The 22,050-nt window shown below is 47.7% G+C and overlaps 1 protein-coding gene across 2 annotated transcripts in view; it reads left to right on the forward strand.

Moving 5' to 3' along the window:
• The first annotated feature begins 450 nt into the window (after nucleotides 1-450).
• The window catches only part of PKP1 (plakophilin 1), a 45,602-nt gene continuing 24,002 nt past the window's right edge, over nucleotides 451-22,050 (forward strand). For both annotated transcript variants that reach the window (XM_075521444.1, XM_075521445.1), the window contains exons 1-3: nucleotides 451-865; nucleotides 8,082-8,182; nucleotides 17,739-18,163. In XM_075521444.1, coding sequence (XP_075377559.1) covers nucleotides 664-865; nucleotides 8,082-8,182; nucleotides 17,739-18,163 — 728 coding nt within the window. In that variant the 5' untranslated portion in view covers nucleotides 451-663. The remainder of the gene's footprint in view (nucleotides 866-8,081; nucleotides 8,183-17,738; nucleotides 18,164-22,050) is intronic.

Genomic DNA, 22,050 nt, shown 5'->3' on the forward strand with positions numbered 1-22,050 from the left:
GGCACTGTGGGCAGCGTTGCTTCTCCGACCCATGGCGTGTGCAATGCTGCCTCCTACTAGCAGGGGTGTCCCCAGGCTCTTGGCACTGAGACACCATTTTGATCTAGTTTAGACTAAGGGAAATAATAAAATACAAGATGAGCAGGCTGTGTGGGAGATCCTCCAGCCCTCCGGGTGCCGAGGAGCACCGTTTCCTACCCAGAAAGCCTCACCCATGAGCCCTTCACAGTGAAGGGGATGGTGATGTCCATCCCCAACCCTCATGCCTCCCAGCCTTGCCCGCTCCCCATTGGTACCCGCATGCCCCCTCGACCCGTCCATTTTGGCACAGGGTGGGGGAGGCAGATTTGGGGCGAGGGCAACAGGGAGCCGCGTGCCCTGCAGCGGCGGCGCGGGGGCTGCGAGTGAGCCGCGGCGGGGAGCGCGTGGGTGTGTGCAGGCAGGGCTGTATATCCAGTCTGGCAGAGGGTGTGCCTGCTCACACACCGGGGAGCCGAGCCGGGAGCAGGAGCCCTGAGACACCCTCGGCTGGGGGACGTATGGCAAGGAGGGGTTCGGGAGATTAACCCCAGCACGAGACGCGTTTGTGGTCTCCTTGTGCCGTGCGCGGTCAGGCGAAGTGCAGCCCCCTCACCCCCCCAGCCCCACGGTCTGCTTGCAGCCATGCTTCACTCTCCACTGAAAACAGCGTTGGCGTATGAATGTTTCCAAGACCAGGCCAGCTCCACTCTGGCTCTGCCCTCGGACCACAAGCTGAAAACTAAGGGCACGGGGAAACAGCGGGTTCAAGAGCAAGTGATGATGACAGTGAAGCGGCAGAAGCAAAAGTCATCCGTGTCGTCGAGCGTGGGCCACTCCAACCGAGGTAAAATCCCACCGCGTTCTGGACAGCAAGGGGGTCCCCTCTGGGGACAGAGCAGCTGCTATGGGGTGCTTTTGTGGGGTTTTGTTTGTGGGGAACAGACCAGTTCGCGTCTCTCATGGGTTACCCCAGGCAGGGGATGCCGAGGTCTCTTGTACTGGATGGAAGAGTTAGGACAAGACGCAGAACTGGATGCATCGACTCCCTCCCGGGTGGAGCCGATCTCCCGGGAATACTGCACTGCTCCACATCCCTGAGGCACTTGGACATTTCAGTGTGGTGCTATTAACCATTTTTTTCCTGGCTCTAAAGCTGGAGTAGCTGCCTAACTTTTGCAAATCCTTCCTCTGCGAGTGCCCCCATGGTTGGAATCCTCCACCAGACCCGACCCCTCCTGTGGATGGCCAAAGCTAACAGCGTTGCTCTTGCACCATGCCATGGGGCTGGGAGCTTGCTGTCTCCTGAGCTTTGCGGCAGGTGGAGAGCAGGCAGCTCTGCCTACACACAGGACACAAACCTGGGCTTGGGATTCACCTCTGAAGCTCCCAGCATGTCTTCCATTTGCAGGCTGAGAAGTGTGGGAGCCTCCGGGACACCCCAGTGTGAGTGGTAGGAAGGAGATGAGTTAGAAGGAGAGATGTCCTTTCCTTACCACAGTGGCTTGCGTTGGTTCAGTGGGGATGCTTCGCAGCACCCTCCATTTTGCGGATGGGTGGAAAGGGGTGTAGGGGTTTGGGCAGCCGGTCCACCTCCATGCATTGAGTCTGTGCCATAGAAAGCAAGCAATCAGCTGAGTCCTGGAGCCATGTTTCCTACCGGAATACCTTCCTTTTTGGGTCAAGGCTTGGCAAATGGCAAAATGGTTCTTCGTCGTCCTTGCATCTGGAGAAAGCTGATTTGGACGTAAACCCCAGCTTTCCCCAGCCAGGAGCTGCAAACCTAGAGGGTAGCGACAGCCACAGTGCAAAACCTCCTGGCTCTCGGAGGTGCTTTCGCCAGCAGCTGCAGCGAGCTTGCTGGCCTGGCTGAGTTCACTGGGAAGAGGAAAGCCTGAGGCTTTGGGGAGAGAGCGGTGCCAGGGCTGGGACTGAACCGTTCAGCCGCGTCCGGAGTGAGCAGCCTGTAGAGGGGCTTTTGCTGGAAATCTGGGTGAGCTGGGCCAGTCTCTGCCATGTCTTTTGGGGACTATGGCTTGCCCGGCAGCTTTTCCAAGCTGGATCATGAGGCTGAATCCAGCGCTGGTGAGGTGTCATGGTCCAGAAACACATTTTGGGCTGGTTTACCGAGAGAAGCTGGGTGGCACTAGGCTGCCGGGTGGAGTCGAGGTGCTGCTCCCATAGGAACCATCCTGGCTGTATGCATTGCAATTGCTGCGATGGAGGGAATAGAGCAGCTTCATGGTGGATGGCATGTATGCAGTGACCCGTGGTGGGCACTGCCAGGCACAAATCTCTGCTTTCTCTTTTTTTGTGTGTTTGTGGACATAGACTCCAAGGGGCGGGTGGGGGCCGGGGCAAGGAGAGCTTTCTTCTGCTACCAAAATGGAAGATGTAAATCTCCTCCTACCCCAGGAGGGTTTATTGCTTAAGGTGTTGTGGTGCCAGACCTGACAAAGTGAAATACAAACCAGGATGAGACAAGAGGCTCTGGATCGGGATCGGGGCACTGCCGGCCTCTCTTTCCAGTGGAGGAGTATTTCAAGGGGAAGCAGGCAGAGGGATGTCTCCCACTGCTGCCCATAGGCAGGAAGGAAGGGAGGCAGAGGGGGATTATTCTGCTTGGAGAGGAGCCCAGGTGAAACCTCTGGGAAAGGAAAAAACAAAAAAGCAAATTCCCAAGCTGCCCGTCTCTGCTCAACAGGCTGAAGCTAAACCCCTCCTCCAGACACTTTTGGAAATGTCTGGGAATGGGAATTGTGTGGAAATGTGCAGCTCTGGTTTCTGTGTCCCAGGGAAGCTGAGTCACATCCAGCTCCCAGGAGCTGCCTCCAAACACGGGGCCAAAGCCCTTCTGTTCCCACCACGGGGAGGCTGGCCAGTATGAAGGTCCTGATGGCTGACTCACCCCAGCAGCTGCTCTCTCAGTGCATTTCTGAATGGAATCCCAGAAGGACAAGAAGTTGCCATTTATTCTTGGGGTTTTCTCCTGGGTTGAAGCCTGAGAGGGTCAGGCTAAACTTTCAAGTATTGATTTTTACTGCTGTTGGTCCAAAGGTTAGCTGAGCAGACCTAGTGAGAAGCATTAATGTTTCCTGCAAATACGCTACATGGGTCTGTCAGGCGTGGATGTCTGCCTGTTGAAATGCTCCTCCAACACCAGCTACCTGCATCCCCCCATGATTTCTCAGAGATGTTGCTCAAAGGCAGCACAAGCTGGGGAATTCACAAAGCCCCTTGATAAATGTTGGAGTGCTTTGTTCCCTCTGCACCCAGACAGTTTCCTGAGTGTGTCTGCTTAGGTGTTGGTCTACGTCCAGCAATCTGTTGCTGCGTTTTGATCTGTGGTTTGAGCAGGAGCTGAAGCACAGTGCAGAGCTTCCCCCAGCTTCAGGAATGCATGTGCCTGTGTATGTAGGACAGGAAGCACGGACATGGACCCATCTTGCATGTAGCAGGGATGGGCGTTGTATCCCATAACTGGAGTTTCTTTAGATGCTCATCAGACGTTCCCTCAATGTCCTGCTAATTGATGGATACATAAAACTAGTTGGTTATTTGGAGTCCAGCAGATCAAGGCGTTGCGGCCACTCTCTGAAGATCTGGTGTCACCCAACATGTGCACAAGCCACAGCAGGGCAACGTGATCCATCTGGGCTCAAACTGGTGTGCGCTGGGGTAGGGCAGTGAGCAGAAACCAGTTGCAAGCAGCATAATCCTGCACCCACAGTGTGGCCTTTTCTCAGCACAGCAATTATGGGTGTTTCCAAGGATGGCTGTAGAGTTTTGGGTCTGTGGAGTCTACCCTCCTTGGGTTTTGGGTCTGTAGGGCCTGCCCTAGGGCATATCTGCCCTTCTCACCATGGGAATAGCTAACTGGATGGCTCCCTCTGAATTTGTGAGTAATGCAAATTTCCAGGGAAAATGAATTTCAGTGGCATGGCAGGAGAAAAGGCCAGGCCAAGCTGAACCAGCTCCTCGTAGCCAACAGTGCTAGTCTGCAAAGTCCTCTGGCTAAAAAAAAGTTTTGCCAGTGACTCGTCACTGGCTGGAAGGGTATAGCAGGGAGCAAAGATCTGAGGAAACCCAACTGAGGAGTGTCGTATCCAACTGTCTCATGGCTGAGCTGTCATTTAGAGGTTTGCTATGCTGGCTGTGGCTGAGAGGGGAGAAACCCCACCTAGCTCTAATGGGATCCCACCTAGCTCTACTGGAGGTCATTACCCTGATGTGAAGGAAAGAGGAGATTTTGGGGGACAGTAAGTCTTTTGAAGACTTCTGTAACCTTCCCCCAGCATGAGATGATTTAGTAAAAGCCATCCACTCTCCCACAAACCTTATATTACTGGCATAGAAAAAAAACCAAAACCCTTTAGGTCATAGGCCAGAAGGCAGAAATGAAGTTTGGTCATTCCTGCAAGAATCTAAACTTCTGGGATTTCACTGACACTTCTCTTGTAGGAGGCATCCAGGCTTTGCTTTATGCCTCCCACAGGCCCTCTTCTCTTACTACGTTTTTCCTATGTTTAATCATCCTTACTGTTTTAAAGCCATGCATAGTTTATTATTTGACTCGTCTAGCCTGCACTACCAGTGACTGGTTCTTGTCTTGCCTTTCCCTGCCACAGATTAATATTTATTAACATGCATCCATTTCCACAATACTCCCTGTTATCTTTGTGTGTCCAGCTGAAGTCTTTAACTGTCGTGCTTGAAAAATAGCACTTTTAACACAATTCTCCTTGCCATCAGTCTCTTAGCTTCAAGGGGTGTAAAGTTGCTTTGAAGAAAGTAAATAACTCATCAAGCACAGACGTTTTGGGTTAGATGGAAGTCTCAGTTTGCTCTGCAATGATCAATAACAGCTATAGAGAGGAGGATGAGGGCAAGGTGAGCATGTAGTGGGGCTCACAGTGATTAAGTGCAAGATCTTGCAATTGTTACCTGTCGTAGTTAGATTATACCCTCATGAACTGTCCCACTGAAGTTAAATGAGATTTTAGATTGATCGAGTTTTGAAGGAAATGCCTTGGGGGAATGGCAATTTGGGGGTGGGAGAGAAGGCCCAGCCAGTGCCTGAGCAGCCCTCAGGGGTATTTTCTGCCCACAACCATGGTCGCTGGGAAGCTGTGCTTCATCTGAGTGATTCTTATCTATGTCTTTTCTGCCTCTGTCCCATCTGTTATCCACTACTAATGCAGGGGTTTTAATTGGCTCTGTGTTTGTCCAAGTGCAAGTGGGCACTTCAGAGACCTAAACAGCTGCTTGGTTGACAACAAATGGGACACAGACATAGGGACATGGCTAGAAAAAAGCACCAGGGAGGCATCTCCCCCAAAGACCATTTCCACCCCTGCCAAAATGTTTTTTTCAGGAGACAGTCTGTTTTCATCCCAGATTCTCAGGACCTGTGACCAGCTTGTATGGTCTTTACCCTCGAGGTGGCTGAAAAGAGGAATATCCTTCCTCTCCCCAGGGGCTGGTGATACACCTCCAAGCTGGCTCTCAAGATGAATGAGGCAGAGAAGTGTCTAAACTTGCAGGACTAAACAAAGATGATGTTTTCTTTAGCCACCTTGGTCAGAAAATCCCCAGGTTCTTTCTGGCCTTCAGACTCAGCTCTCCAAGCAATAAATCACAGTTGCATGGGTGGCAGGCTTCTCCAACCAGCAAGGCGACTTCAAAATGCCTTGAACATTTGAGGTTATATATAATTATATATTTATAAGCTCTTATATACAAGTTCTTGGAGGTGAAGGCAACTCTTCAACAACTGAAGAACATAAACTTGCATGAACTGCCTGGTCTCTTGAATTTGGCCATCTAGTGGTGAATTTATAGAAGAAAAGTAGGGATGTGCCTAAACTGCCTTATTTTTGGTGTCTCCTTGCTCAATCCCAGAGTCTTTAGTGCAAGAATGCATCCTGAAGGGAAAAGCATGGTGCCCAGGGAAGACTGGTCAGATCAACCTGTGAGTCATGCCGAGAAACCCTTTCTTCTAACTGCTCACTCACAGTATCAGTAAAATGATCCCAGGTACTCCCACCTGCAGTTACAAGGTGTTTGCACAGAACAAGAGGTTGATTGTAAGAAGGAATTCCCAGGAAACTGTTATCATGGCATTGATTCACCTTTGTGCTCAGAACTATTTTTACTAACTCTGTTCCCTGGTGAACCACCTGGCCCAGACTTACCATTTCAAGCCCTGCCTTGCTTCTGCTGAAGCCCAACACTAGTGTCCTGATCTGAGTTTCTGGGAAATTCCGGGGGGGGGGGTGGGTGGAAGCACAAGGTGAAGGGCACAGTTGAATTGTATCTCCCGTTGCATGTCGATGGCCATTTCCTTCATCAGCAAGGATATATAAGTGCAACCTAATATATATGAAGCAATCAGGGCTGGAGAGATATTAATAGGGAACAATGCCCACCAAGTCTCTAGACTATGGAAAATGAGATTGTGTGGTTTTCTGCACAAGTGTATGTCTGTGAAACTACTCTGCTGTTGCTTATTCTGCATTCAGTGATGTTCTTCAGATGCTGCCATCCATGCAGTCTTGCTCCTCTTGTTGACAATAGAAAGCAAATCTCATTATTATACCGCATCTACAGGAATCATCTTCCTGAGAAAAATGCAAGAAATTTTAGCCACAAACCAAATCACCATAACAGGTTCTGGATGCCTCAGGCAAGGCAATAAACTAGATTTATTCTAAGGATCAGTGGCTGTAGAAGACCTAAGTGGCTTCAGGGCCTTTGTGGTCGAGCTTATCCAGTTTATCTAAGAGATGAGTCTTATCAAACAATCAGAGAGATTAGGATATTTCTGACATTACCCACCAGTTTAGGTGCATAACTTAAGACAGGTAAGTCCTGATTTTGTACTTTGTCAGACATTCAGAGCTTCCCCTGGAAGTTAATTGGAGTGTAGGGTTTGCACTTCCTCATAACGGGACTTGGGATGCCACAATTATTGAGTGCTTTTGAAAACAAAACTTAAATGACCTTAAACTCTTTTGGACCATCTGAAGGGGGTTAAGGGAATTCCAGCATGGAAAGAGAATGACTTGCTTCTTTTTTTCTTGTAGTGATGAATGTAGCATTGAGTAAAATACTTTTAGAGGGATCCAAAGATTGCACTGCCAAGGGCTATTGGTGAGAGACAGCTGGAAGAACTTTTAGTAGGGATGGGACAGGTAAATCCAAATACTCTGAATAAAGCACTGAGAAATAGTAGAAATGGCTTATCAGTTCCTCCTGATCCAAGATATTTGCATCTTTACAAAATGTATCTGAGATCTAGTCTCACGTATCTCCCCAGCGCCCCCAAAATAATGATGAAGCTTAATACATTTTCAGGGAAAGAAAGTACAAATACCCAGAGTGATCTTTTAGAGACTGGAGATTGAAATTTAAGGCAGGGCAATTATGTTTTTTAGTGTTTGACTATTTCAGATCCCTAGGTGTTAAATAGACTCAATCATCATTTACCCATCATGTTTGTTATTTGCTATTTATTGAATTTAGCAAGCCTTGCTCAGCCTGCTTGTGTTGATGTGATTGTTAGTATTCAGAGCAGGAAAGCCAGACTGGCAAAAGGGTCGGGGTAGGTTTTGCCTTCAGAGAAGAGGCAAATTTTATTTACCTCCAAGTCAGAATAGAGGAAGTATGTTCCAGGTTCAGACCTTCCAGGATGTGTAGCACAAAATATCCTCCAATTCCTCTCATATAGCAAAGACCTAACGCATTGGCCCCATCTCTGACCCTGTCTGCTCTTGTCCACTGTAGATTTTATGGCACTTGGTCTTTTGTGTTGAAAACCTTAGGCTGTTGCTTGTGGTCTGAGGGCTGGAGTTTCCAAGAGCTCTTCTAAAATGAACATCTTCTATAAGTTGCCTGCAATGGCCAAGGCTCAACTTACTGCCGGTCTTTCCTATGTTCCTGTTAAGGTTTTTAACTCTGTTGTTCTTCAGTAACTAAACTCACTGGAAAAAAGAGTGCTATGCTCTGAAGGGGTGCCTGCTGGGACCGCTTTCTCCTGCTGACCATGCTTTTTCCATTTACAGGTTCCATGTATGATGGTTTAGCTGATGGTTATGGCTATGGAACATCCCGAGGCAGCTATTACGCCAAAACCCAAACAGGAAACAGCAGCTGGGGATATCCGGTAAGATACTCTTTTATCTGGGAACTGTGGCATGCTCTTGAGGTAACCTGTACAGAAAGCACCCTCTAGCAGAAGCAGTCATGTAGCAAGGTCATAGCACTTCAGAAACTTGCCCAAGAGAGATTATGCCTGGCTATGGCTACCTTAGAAAGTAATTCAATGCAATGGAAGAGGATGATCAAGGACCCTATATCTATGATGTTGTCTGTGGTTGAGGATTTTAGTGTGGACAAGATTTAGTTTGGTTTTGTGGATTAATATCCACACTGCACAAGAGGTTTGAAGCTGTCTGAAGGATCAGTCATGGGTTCAGACTCTTACAACTCAGTTCAAGTTTAGAGCACATCCATTGCTCACCTGGAACACTTTCTATTTTTTTTTTCCATGTACCAAAACTTCTCTGTGAACAGCATTAACGTGGTTGCGTGGTGATGATCAGGGGATTTGCATTATAGCTGCGTTGCTATTCCCAATCTCAGTGCTAGTGCAGACCTTTTTCATATATTCCCTGAGCTTGGAAAAGCTTGGTGGTCCACTTCTCCCATAGTTATTTCCAAAGAAAATATTACAGATTTCCAGAAAAAGCACAGGTGAGATAGTACTTGTCTTTGTGCAATCTGAGTTTATACATCCCACAGAGGTCCTGGTCTTGTCCTTGGTGACAGACTCTTGGTACACTGGGAATCACTCTAAACCACTCTGTCATCTACTGGGACAACTTGTGCTCGTGTTGCCCCTCCACCTCAGACCTGTATGCTGTTCTTCCTTGGTTTTCATCAGCTATAAAGTAGAAAGGAGCAATTCACATATCTGGGATTTGAATACGGGAAAAAGAAAGGGCTCCTTTCAGCAACTCTGGGACTGTAAAGCAGCTCCCTGTCAACCATCAAAGGGTTGAACCAGGAAAGGTGCTTATGTTGGCTTCAAGCGCGCAGACAGAGGGTTGAAGGTTTTCCTGGTAGTTACCAGATCCTCTGCCTGTTCATAGCATCAGCATTCCTCAGCTTCAGAAAGATTTATCTGTTGTCTTTCTTAATGGCCTTGGTGTAGCATGCTTGCTTCAAGGCAGCGATGTCACTTGCTAGGTTTGCATCACTGGGTTTGCTGCCTACTGCATGTTCAGTAGGAAGGACTGGGAGGACTGGCATGTCTTTGAAATTTTTATTTACAGACTGTCTGTTGACTTGTTTCAGTGTCCTTTGCTGAGCTGGTTAAATCCCAGACAGCGGTGTTTCTGCCTGGTCTAAGACCAAAAGGGTGGCTATGATGTGTCAGAGCAGAGGTCCATCCAGCCAAGTGTCCTGACTCCATCACTAAGGCAGTGATGGGTCCCTGCAGAAGGGTCAAAGCATGGTAAGCAGGCAGTGATGCATCCCAGAGTGTTTCTGTGACCAACAGAAATTTGCAGTTGAGGGACCTCCTGAGCCAGAGGTGGAGTCTCTGAGCTTCAGAAGTCCAATGATTGTGATGTTTTGTTTCAATGATATATTGCTGTTTGTCTGTTGTGATTCCTGAACGGAGTTTGTTATGCTTTGTCTAAGCAAAACTGCTCTGTTCCAGCCATTCAGTAGTTTCTAGATTTTTTTTTTTTTGTTAAAGAGAGAGGAAGCTAAGCCCCAGCTCTGCAGTTGCCCCTCTAGCTCATGTTCATGCTGGCAAGGTGGTACTGCAGCTAGTGTTGCTGGTGTGAGGATTATTGTTTAATTTTGTTCATTCCTGATCTTCCCAATCACTACGACAGCTGGACAAATGCTAGGTAGTTAGAAATGCCACTGGCTGCTGGGGATTTCAGTTCAGCAATGTTGGTGTTCTGGTGAACAGCTTTCAAGATGATTATGAAGATCAGGGCCTCAGACACCATAGAGTACCGTGGACACAGCAGTTCAGTCACTTCTGGTTCACCATGGACTTATGCAGCTCATGGCTTTTCTCTGAAGGGCTCTTCTGCATTTACTGATGAGGGAAGGTCTTTCTCCAAACCTAAGTGTCTTACATGCCTTTCATTCTAGAAATTTTTGGTAAAGGTCTTCAGGACCTGGGCTACTATAGAAAAAGGGACTGGGACTTGTGAAGGATTCACAGTAAAATTTGTCTTACCTAACTGTGTCTATCTGAAAATCAGCCATTTAGTCTTAACAAGTCATCTAGACTCCTCCCATAGCCAACAAAGAGAGAGGTATGAGGAGGTGATTCATCTCCTCTATCTTGGAGATCTGTCAGGTCAGGATGAATCAGCCCCTCTGGATGCCTATCTCCTTCCACTGGTAGCTGGATCAGAGCAGTCACCTAACAGGTAGATGACTGCAGTTAGGGGCGATGAGTCCCAAGTGCCATTGGCACATTGGAACATATAACCTCAAGCCTAAATCTGCTTAACAAGCTTAACAGACATCATCCTCCCCAACCACACCAAGGAACCTCCTCCATTGTGCTGATTCCAGAAAAGTATTAAAGGTTTACACACATCCATGACCAGCCTCCAGCTTGGGTTAACTTTAACTTTTGTCTACGGACTTATTTGAAGTCTGTGCAGGTTCTAGGCATTCTAAAAAATATTTCCTATTTGTAATTCCTGGGTTGTAAGACATGAAAACAAAGATAAAGCAAATCTATTTTTGAAGACAAAATTGCTGGACTTCTTTCCAGCTGGAGATGGTGCTGTGAATGTTTCTGAGAAGCTGCAAAGTCCTTTGAGATGCACAGGCAAATTCAGATATTTCAGGGAAATGACCCAGTATAGTATTCAGAAAAATTACTTACTCTTAATACTTCCGGAGTTAAAAAGGTGTAACAGGCAATCCATGTCCATGTTGCTGCTCCACAGCACCTGCAGCTTAGACGGCTCTTAGATTGCCTTAATCGAAGGCATTGCCTTAGATGGTGACTCTAAATGACAGGAGGTATCCTGTCTCGCCCACAGCTCTTGAAAACTATTATTCCTATTATTCCTTTTGTCTTGTTTTGTGTCTTTGGAAATCTCAAGCTTTTTGCTTCTGAGTTTTCTCCCCAACTTTATGATACTGATGTTCAAATATTAGAGCAAAAGAAATGACAGATCTGGAGGAAGAGCTCTCTCTGGATCAGTCAACATTTCTGACTAAAACCTTTGATTTACCCATTATTAAAGACTATTTTCTGTTTATTCCTCTTGTGGAGTGCCTTGTTTGTAGCATCACTGTAACTAGCACTGCAATTAGTGTAGGTAATACTGCAATCAGTGGGACGACTCCAGAAACAGGCACTCTGAGGGCAGGAGGTTTGCACTTGGCTGCAGTGTTTCCTTGGCTCATGTGTCAGGGGCTGGTTCAGCCTTCAGAGGTGAAGTCCCCAGTCCCATTTGCACAGTGACCACGGTGGGATGCAGTAATAGTTGCATTAGTGACTGCAAACCTCTCTGTGTTAGGTGATCTTTCAATCCAGGTGCTGTTGAGCCCAGAAGACCCTTAGAGACATTTGTCACACTACTGACAATGTGAGTTATGAGTGGCCACCAGTTCCCAAAGCCGTACGACTGCAGGAGCTGGCTATGCCGTGTCCTGATGTAAGGCCTGAGCAGTGCCTGAGGTCCCACAGAAGGTACAGTGGTGACCACAATTTACACAGACAAACCTGAGGGAGGTTTAAGTAAGCAAAACTGGGCACCTGAAGCAGTGCAGTCAAAGCCACCGTCACAGTCTGGTGGCCCGTGGGTTGCAGCGAGTGTGCTGTTCACCCCAACTGCAGGCACAGCTTTGGAGATGCACAGCCAAATCCTGAACACCAAGGGAAGGCAGCATGTGGAGCCAGGATGCATGCCGTCAGCAAAGACCCTCTGAGGCTTAATTCCCACCTGCAGCAATACCGCTCTTGCCTGGGTCTGCTGGGTTGGCAGGTCCGTCCCTGCTAGAGAGGCGGGGGGCTCCCAGGTCCCTTGTCTGTTTCGGCACCGTCAAGATGGTGCAGTATCAGGACAAGGTGCAGAAGCACACCCAACCTCCCCGTGCTGCCGCTTCCACAAGAAGGAAATACACCGGCATGATGTGGGTGTAAGCGGCAGCGTGCTCCTGGCACTGCCCCGAACGAGGGACAAACAAGGTCCTGGCGTGCTGGGAAGGGAAGGAGGTGCATCTCAGACGTTAGGGTGCTCAGCCTCCAACAGGGTGAGCAGATCATCATCCCCACAGAGCTGACCTCAGCCTGGGGCTTGTAGTGAGTAACATTTCTGAGAGCAGCCCTGCTCCCAGACCAAGTAATACTTGGCATGTCTGATGCTGCTCTGATTAAAGGAGTTAACTGAGTTGGATCCTGGCACATAACAGTTGGGGACCAGTGGCTACTGGGCCACCAGTGCTCACCACTGCTTTCCTCAGGCACCACTGCTGGGGTCTCGGGCTCTGTGCTGCACTGGCCCACCCGGCTTGGTTTCTGTAGCAATTACGTCCGTTATGGCACTAATGAAAAACATGCATTTTGGTGATCCCTCTGCACTAGAGACTGTATGTAGATTCTTAAACAAATGTTCTCTGTGGGAGAAAGTTGCAGGGCTTTCTCTCCCAAACGCATTATCTGCATGAGAGGTGTTCGCCACGAGACGGGAACACTCCCTGCTATCCCTGGCTGGCTTTGCCTCTGCGAACAAAAATCTCTCATCATCAGTGGAAGCTTTGTTTCATAAGGATTTCAGGACAAAATTTGTCATTTGCTGTAATGACACATTCAAGTTTAAAAGAACCCCAAAACCAGAGCGGTTTGGGCAATCTTACCAAACAAAACAAAGATTTATAGCTGTTGCACATCATTGCTCAGTCAGACCCTCGTCTCCCTGTGAGGTTTTGCAAGAGGCTTTATGCTTTAGAGTAGCAAGTTGGACATTACCTTCCCTGGCCAGAACAAACTGAACCATCAAGACCTATATCTGAGCTGCATAAAGAACCAGATGAAAAAGTGTATGGAAAGGCAGCACCCAGGAGAGGTGGGAAAGAGCGTTTCAGAAATAGATAAACAATATATTTGCTGGTTTTGCAATTTTTCTCCCTGCAGTGGAGTGTGTAGCAGGCAGCAGCTAAAGCATTTCGCAAGTAGCATCAAGAGTTTTCCCCACCCATCACACAGGGTGGGACGCTGTCATGTTGCATTGCCTGTGCTTTGCCCTCCAGCCTGGGAGAAACCTGCTCCTGACGTGTTTATACGGAGTCCTTTACTTCTCTCTGTCTGCTGCTCTAGAAACAAACAAATTGCAAGGGAAAAAATTAGAGCTAGGTAATGAACTGATCGCGTCCTTAGATGCAGAAGTCAGAAACACCCAGTTATCTGGGAGGGCCTCCGACATGGAAAGGCAGCGCTGAGATTGGAGCGCGATTCCCTGGGCTGGTGCGCCTCGCTCTGTGCTTCTACTTCTCTGGAAAGCGGGAGGAGGAGAGGGACTTTTCCTGTTAAACAAAAGGGCTTACGGAAGAAAAAGACAGAAAAGGACTCATGATCGATGATTGGGATAATGCTGTTTTGACTTTCTCTCTAGCACCAGTTTTATTCCAGTTGAAATGAGGTTAAAGGTATTTATTTACCTGTCTTGTGTGACTGTGGGATGTTCCAGTTGATGTTCCTAAAATGGTCCCATACTGCAGGCTGAGTACTGGTGATCCACAAACGCAGGTTGCATTTGTGAATCACTGGTGATCCATAAAGGCAGGTCTTTGCTGCTGCCAGTGAAGGAAAGCACTTACTCCTTGGGCCTGATAAGAGCACCCGCACGCTATCAGTGCTCATCTTCGCTGCCTTTCCTCCCCGTGCCTTCCCTCCTTGTTTTAATATGAATGAACGGCTCCCAAGGCTTGGCCTCAAACATACAGGCTCATTTCACAGCAGGGAGGAGAAGTTCAGGCTAAAATTCAGGATGTTGGCATTGCCCAGCTGCACATGAGCATCCTCCTGCGTCCTATGAGTGCAGGCAACTGCCGGTGTCTGATGGTGTCTGGCTGAAAGGAGAGACCTACCAAGCTGCCCTGACCTCTCAGGTCCCATGGGGAGAAGTCTTGGTGACAGCCTGTACTTTTCTAAAATGGTTTCCAGATCTTGCAGTGCAGAGGGAATCACTGCTTTCTGTCTCCACCCCGCTTTGAGGGACTTCCTTGTCTTTTCCAGCATTTCTCCGCACTCCTAAAGGAGGAGGTGTGGACCTGGCCCACCTCCCCCATGCAAATACCCACAAGCAGTGGGCAGATGCAATTCAGGGTGTTAGGAAACCTGGGCAGTTTATGAGGTTTGAAGGTGAGAGATTGATTATTTCCTTTCACTAATGCTATTCTGCATAGGGAGAGCTCACTCTACACATGTAATGGCATCAGCAAAAGTTACGAGGTTGTTGTCAGGTGGCTCTTTAAACCACAGACTATGTAATAGCATCACCTTCACCTTCAGAGATGTCATCTCCTCCAGACAGCAGAGTGCCTCACTTCTACCTTGCTGTGCATCCTATCTCACTGATCGCTGCATCCAGTGAAGAGATAACAACACGGGGAACTCCATTCCCCTGGCTACATTTGCTCCAGTGTTAGAAGTGAAGGTCTGTGACTTAGCTTGGTGAACATCTGAAATGGGGACATAGGTTTTAGTCTGAGAAAACTGCTCTTGAAGCACAGACACGGCACTGCCGAGATCAAGAAGCGATCGGGTCAGCTTCGTCTGTGCAAGGGTTCACAGAGACTGTTTGGCAAGCAGGTCTGAAATCCGCTGAAGCTGGCAGGAGATTCCTCATCGATTTGGAGGCTTTGGATCAGGCTCCTACTGCAAAGAGGAATTCTAAGATACCAATTAGGTCCGTGCCACTTGAAAGAGATTAAAATGGGCTCAGCCAAGCATCTGGTAGAATCAGCAATAAAAGTCATGCACTGACTTTGGTAATGAGCTTCACATCACACGGGAACTATTTTCCCATGAGTTTGCAAAAGGCTTCCCCGCCCTGCCAGGACCTGCACTGACTTGCCGCTCAGGGCTCCCTGTGTTGCAGAAAGGTGTCTTTCCAAACAGGCGGTCACTCTGCTTCACCCATCTCAGGGCTGGCAAGAAAGAGGACAATGCTATATGCCACTATAAAACACAGCAGGAAATACAGAATTGATAATTCTATATCTCTAAACACAGACACACTCACACCTTCCCTCGCCCGTTCTGCTGGCAGAGAGCCCATGTGAGTACACTGGAGAGCAAACAATAGCTTTAGATAAATAACAAGTTAGCATAGTTAGCTGAATTCATTTCAGCAAATGCCCAGGGGCTCCACGGCTCTGCCAAGCTTCTGACAGCCCTACAAAATAATCCCAGCTTATACTGACTCATAAAGAAAAACGACAGTGCTCACATCTAACAAGTTACTGCTCTGTCCTCCAGCCAGCCACTGCCAGCGGCAAGCCCTGGGAGTGGGTTCCCGCTCCACCGCGCAGCAAAGTCCACCCTGCAGCAGCCTTGTCCCATCCTTCACTGTCCCGAGGGTTTCTGAACCCAGGAAAATGAAGAAAAAATGAGGATGATATCATCCTTAGAAGGACATACTCATCCGCAGTGGGGTAGATCATGACTTCACGAAAGGTCGCTTTGCTGTTGCTGCATGCGTGCTGCATCCAAAGCAAAACCAGGACAGAGAGAACCTCTGTGCATGGCCATCCTGGAAATTTCAGTGGGCTTGCCCCACTGCCGGGGGAACCCCTGAGACTCGTCACACTTATCCATGTGCTTCATCCTTGCTCTTCTTATCGCATGCAAATTCTTCTTCCAAACCCCTGGGAGCTCTGCAGTATGCACCAAACCTGTTACCTGCTGTGCTACAGTACTAACAGGTTTTTTCTGTGTCCTCTGGAGTAAATGCAAAGAGCATTTACTCCCCTTTTCTCCCCTTCCAGCAATTCACTTGTTTAGATGCAAACCTGCAGAACGAAAGTATGAAAACTGCTTCAGACTGGTGCTCAAATGACAGAGAAATCTGGGTATCGGGGTAGCTGGACTAAAGGGTTTCTTCTTATCCAGACGGCATGCCTGCTCTTTTAAAAGTTTTCAGCTGTTACCTGTGCAACTCTCTGGGACACAACAGAGAGGATTCACTGCATTCCTGAAGATCAGTTTGTTAATGGAAATATTTGGCTTAATTAATTAACATAATGACAATTCTGGAGAGTGTTGGAGACAGGAATGATGCTGAGTGTGCTCAGGGCTGGGATGAAGTTGGGGCAGAGCAGCGGGACTCGGGCTAAGCCTGCAGAGGATACCAATTTCTCTGTCATGTGGTGTTTCTAGTTTAGGAAATATGGATTTTTTTTCAGTGACATGAACTATTGCACCAGGGACAGGCTTTTCACATCTTGTGCCTTGAACCTCCATGGAAATAATAAGGCACCAGTGTTGACTTTTCTCTCCCAGCCCAAGGGATCCTTGGGTGGCTCTTGCAGAAAGAGGCATCCAAAGTACCACTGCTTAAAGTTACGTGAGGAAAAAACCTTGGCCCAATAAGAGACCATGGATGAGCTTTCCTGAGATAATCCAAAGGGGGATGGGGCAGGCAGTTTTATTCTTTAGTTCTTTTTATGCCTGTTTGCTGTATGTCTTGGAGGTCTGCTTGCCAGCATGCTGAGGGGGATGCAGTGGAAAAACTCAATATCACAGGGCAAACAGCACTAAAATAGCTTTATTTATTTTCCTTTCTGGACTACACACCTTAGTGACTTGTCTCTCACTTGCATACAATCCTGCAGGCTTCCAGGTGCCAGCATTGACATCCAGAAGTTTAATATTGCAAAAGAATATTGGATTCAATCCTGGTGTACTTGGGGCAAATCTGGAGGACTTTTGGTGAAATGGTGAAGGTATTTCAACTGACAGCAGGCCAGCTAGAGCCATTTTTTCATTTGATTAATTGCAGTTGGTTTTTTTACTGTCTTTTATTCTTTTCTTTTCCTCCTAATTTAGTCATCTCAATTCTTATTGCATATCCCCCATTGTTCTCAGAACATCCCATTATATGAGCTGATAACACACCTTGTAACTCATAAGCAGATATTCATCATCTCCACTTATTTCTTGGCACAATGACATTCAAGAATCCCTTCTTACTGATTTTTCCCTCCCTTTACTCCCTTCCTAAGGAACTTATAGATGGAAGGGGAACAAAATAGCATAAGGAAATTAAAAATAAATGCAGGCAGTGCTGGAAGGTCAGACTGGGGCATCATTCTCTGTGATGGCAAGAGATGTGATGTGAGCTCCTCTAATTACAGGTTGGGTTAGACCCCATGTGTTGGAAATAAGGCATTTTCTCTAATGCCAGGGTCATGTTTGAGCTTTCAATTCTGCTTTCAAGCTCTTGGATGCCTTATCCTGTTCACTAAGTGTCCTCAGATTTCAAGGGAGGGTTTGGCACCTTTGTAAGGGCTGCAGGTAGGCTAACCTCCTGCAAATTTTAGGCCACAAAAATGTCTAAGAGGCATAGGAATTGGTAGCTGTGACACCCACGCAGGAGTGGGCTTGGCAATGTTGATCTGCAGCTCAACCCTTTCCTAATTTTTTTGTCTCCTGTTTTCTCGTTGACCAGCTGTACAATGGGACCCTGAAGCGGGACGTGGAGAACAGGCGCTACAGCTCGTACAGCCAGATGGAGGGCTGGGGCAGCAAGCACTACAGCAAGGCTGTCTGCAGCCCCACCAGGGCTGGCAGCGACTACTGCTTTGTGCAGAACATCAAGAGCAGCCGGAGCGAGCCTGACCTCTACTGCGAGCCGCCCCGGGGCACGCTGAGGAAGAGTCAGGCTGGGGTCCGGGCAGAGCACAAGGCAACCTTGAACCGCCAGAGCATCTACAGCAGCTGTAGCACCCAGCAAGGAACTACCAGGACAAGTAAAAAAATGCCAGCACGCGCCCTCTCCTGCCCCTCAAGCAACAAGCCCGATGTGGTCTATGCCCAGCCCATGATGAGCTGCAAGCAGGACGTGGTTTATGGACAAGCTCAGTCCAGCTCCAAGTAAGTCTGCTTCAGTGAGCTGAATCTGAGTAAATGTAGACATCTGCTGTGGAGGTCTGTCCATCAGAGCCAGTCACCTGAGCTGCTTTATAGCCACTGGTGATCTACTCACCAGTGCACACCGCGCTTAGCCGCATCCTGCAGTAGAGTCTAAAGGGCGTCAGATGAGTCACACTCTTAAAGGGCTTATTTCTTTTCATGGGCTATGGAGGGAACCAATACAACTGTCTCTGTGTATATATCTCTGCTGTAGCTGCGTGATGTTGGGCAAGATGATCCCCCACTCTCTGTGGTGGTGGTATTAGCCGACAGCTCCTTTGCAAGATGAGGGTGGGGAGTTGGAGAGCGGAAAGCCTGGTATGTGGTTTGGGTGCCTCTCCTGGCTGTCACACTGCATTGATTTGGCAGAAAACAAACCTAAAAAGTCAACTGACTTTGAAGGAGTTGGTTCCTGAGGGTCTGACTCAGAGCAGAGCTGAGAACCTGCTGAGAGGTTGTATTTACCCCTCTGTCTTTCCACCCAGCCCTTGCTTCATTCGCCCAAAAGGTCTGATTTGGGTTCCAGAAAAAATTGACTCAGAAATTGAAATAAATAGCCTAATTGGAATAATTTACCTAGACAGAAAAGAGGAGGGAATGGAAGCTGTTCAATTCCTTCCTGTCCAGAGCATCCAGTCCCGTTGGGGTTAGGAATTGTGCAAGGTGGAGGATGGTCCTTCATGTCTCACTTAGCATCAGGCCCCTTTTTGTAAGTGTCGCCTGCAACAACAGGGCATGTGAAACACACCAGTGAGCTCAGACACTCCCAAGCTCATAAATCTGTGCAATGCAGCAGAGCTCTCACTAAAAAGAAAACTAGTGGGGTTTTGATGGCATTACAGTGATGTTGATTCAAAGCTGCCCTGATGCTGATGGCTACGCTGCCTCCAGCTCTGGAGCACCAACCATATTCTGCCATAGTCTTGGAAGAGATTTGGTCTGCACAAACCATAGTCTTGGAAGACATAGTTTTGAACTGCAAAACATTGCAGTTCAAGGTTGCAACGTTTTATTGGGCTGGAGAAGGAGGGTCTGCATCTTCCACAAGCATTTCCAGGGACTACTGCACTACCATTGCTACATCACTGTCATACAGGGCCTGCTCTGCACCAACCCAGAAGTTATCACAACTCCCAGACAGACGTGGCAGCTTGTCACACAAACCCTAGAAGGTCCCGAGCTCATTCCTGATGGTCCCTGGTCCAAAAGAGAATTTGCACACTGCAGTATAAATGTGAGACTAATTAACAGGGCTCATAGCCTTTGTCGTAACTCACACTAAAGGCCTGGGATTGTTGAGCCGTTGACCCAAGGAGTGATGTAGATATTGAGAACCCCCCCCCAGAGTCAGCAGTGTGAGCCAAATCATGCCCTTTCTCACATCTGAATGTTGATTTCCAGATTTCTCTGCCTAATTCTCTGCTCAGCCTCCCTCATTTTGTATTGAGTAGGAGAAGTATGTCCCAGAGTGTGCATGTCAAGAAATGTCGCTCGTCCGTTAGCATGTTGTCATGAAACCTTAGCTTCCCATGTGCCCAGTTACTTCATGTTTAACACATGCAAAATTAGCCCTGGCCAGCCCAGAGCACCGGTGGCATTGGCTTGCTACTTTCAGAAGCTTTGTAATTCCTCTGGAATGGGAAACAGAGACGTTACATATACTGGAAGTAACTTGTTCTAGGGAATTTTTGACTAAAGACCATAAAAGTGTAGTGGGAAGGATGGCAGAATGATTGCACATGGGCTGCAGCTGGCTTCTGCCTAGGAAAAATATTTCTTTTGAGAAGTTAGTCCCAGGCAGGCAGGCTCTCTCCAAAGCAAGCCCTGCTCTGCACTGTGCAGTGCTCATGGTTGTAGGCTTGGTCATTGCTTTGGAAAGGTCACTTGAAGAATAATGGCATTTTCTGAAGAGAAGGAGAACTGCTGTTGTGAGAGGCATACTCTCCAGAGCTGGATGCCCTTTGGTTAGGGAGTGGCTCCATTTATACACTTCTCCTGGCTTGGGGCATGGCTTATCTGGCAGAACTGGTTCTGATGTGGAAACGTTGGGCTTCAAGTTGTAGGCTCAAATGGGGCTGTGTCCCCTGAGTAAATCTGATTTGGCTGGGGCACACCCCCCTGCTTCGCCTGAAACTCACTGCAGAGCTGGATTAGTTCGGAGTTTGTACAAGCGGTTCTGCTCTTGACTGAAAGGAGATGAGGTTGGCAGCAGTTGTCCTTAAAGTTTTGGAAACATAGTAAGGAGTTGTTCTCTTTGAAAAAATTACTTATTTGGAAGGCCATTAGCCCTTATAAAGTATCTGGCAGGTCACTGTTAGCCTTGGTCTGTAGTGTGCTTTTGTTGGGAAGGGCCTTCAGAGATGGGTTAGGACCATATCTGAGCTCTCTTTGCTGTGTAGGACTGTTTCTGGTTGGAGGATTCCGCACTTGGAGAGCTCGATCTTCATTTGGGTAGCCTGATCTTTGAGTAGGGAGAGGTTTGCTTGTAGGCATCCCATTATTAATCTCTGCATGCAGGAAGAGGGCTTAGCTGGGTAATAGCTGCTGGTAGTTCCCTGTTTGGAGCTCTGTTCTTCCTATTCTAGTAGTTCAGGTAGAGTTTTTGCCTTTATAACAAGGATAATTTTGTGTTCAGTTTTCATGCTGCAAATCTCCTGTGTAGGTGGATATCTTGTCTGCAGGTTAGCAAACCGTCCCTATGAACAAGGGAAGGGCTAGTTAGTTTCCACGCTTTCAGAGGTGATCTGGTGGGTGATTTCCATTGCTGTGAGAGTGATTACAGTGGGACCTGTGATCCACTGGGTCTGTCTGTGATACAAAACTGCTCTGTAATGCAGTGACTGTGGACAGTGTCAGTACTGGTTCAAGAGTGGTGCTTCTCAGGTGTCCTGTGCTATGGATCTGATCTCCTTGGATGGTGTGACATGAAAAAGGGGTCATCGGATGTTCTCAGGTAGTGAGAGTGGCGTGTAGATATCAAAATACTGAGTATGCAAGAACTGTCAAACTATCTGTACTGAACAGTCCCTCTGCATTTGGTCACAAAGTTTTTTTGGAACTATTTCTGGAACTATTCTTGATTGTATGATTGCTTCCATTTATTGAACTGGCTTTGGCTGTGTAAGACGTGGAAGAGCTGCCTGATAACTCTCAGAAGAGTCCTTCCTCTTAAAGAAGCAACTCTAGTTGATGAAAGCACCTTTCCTCCAGCTAGCTGATGAGTAGTTTTAACACTTAAATGTTTTTGGGGAAAAACCATTCTATGATTCTATAATAAATTAAACCATGACGTAGGGTTTTACTCACCCCATAGTATTGGTTCTGGTGATGAAATCTGAGTTTTGCACTGTTTGTTCAGATCAGGAGGTTAAAGAGTACTGACTTGCTTTGAGAAATCTCCTCCTGAAGTATATTCTCTTCCACCACCCCTGTCGTTATGATCCTGCCTCAGTGAGCAGAGAGGGACCTTCTGATATCCCTTCCAGACATAACTTCTCTATAACCACCCAGGGGCTTAAGTCTTTGTAAGCATTATGTCATATCTGGAACAACATTTCCAAGCTCAGTACATCTGTCCTGGGCTCAGAAGTTCATGGGTTATTCTGGTGGCTCCTGCCCAAAGGCAGTTCTCAACGAGCAGCACTCACATTTTGCCACAATACAGCTCTCTGGAGTGAGTCCTTCTACCTGATAGAGCTGGAGGGAGTCTTCTTGGTGTCTAGGGCTCCTTCTTCTCCCTGGAACCCTTCTCCTTTTTGGGCTCTCGTGACGTCCCGCAGATCTGCAGCCTTTCATCCTAGAAACTGGCAGCAACAGTGGTTTCAGCAGCTGGTGAAGACTACGCATAT

This window comes from Mycteria americana, chromosome 20 (assembly GCF_035582795.1).
Source record: "Mycteria americana isolate JAX WOST 10 ecotype Jacksonville Zoo and Gardens chromosome 20, USCA_MyAme_1.0, whole genome shotgun sequence".
NCBI classification, from domain to species: domain Eukaryota; kingdom Metazoa; phylum Chordata; class Aves; order Ciconiiformes; family Ciconiidae; genus Mycteria; species Mycteria americana.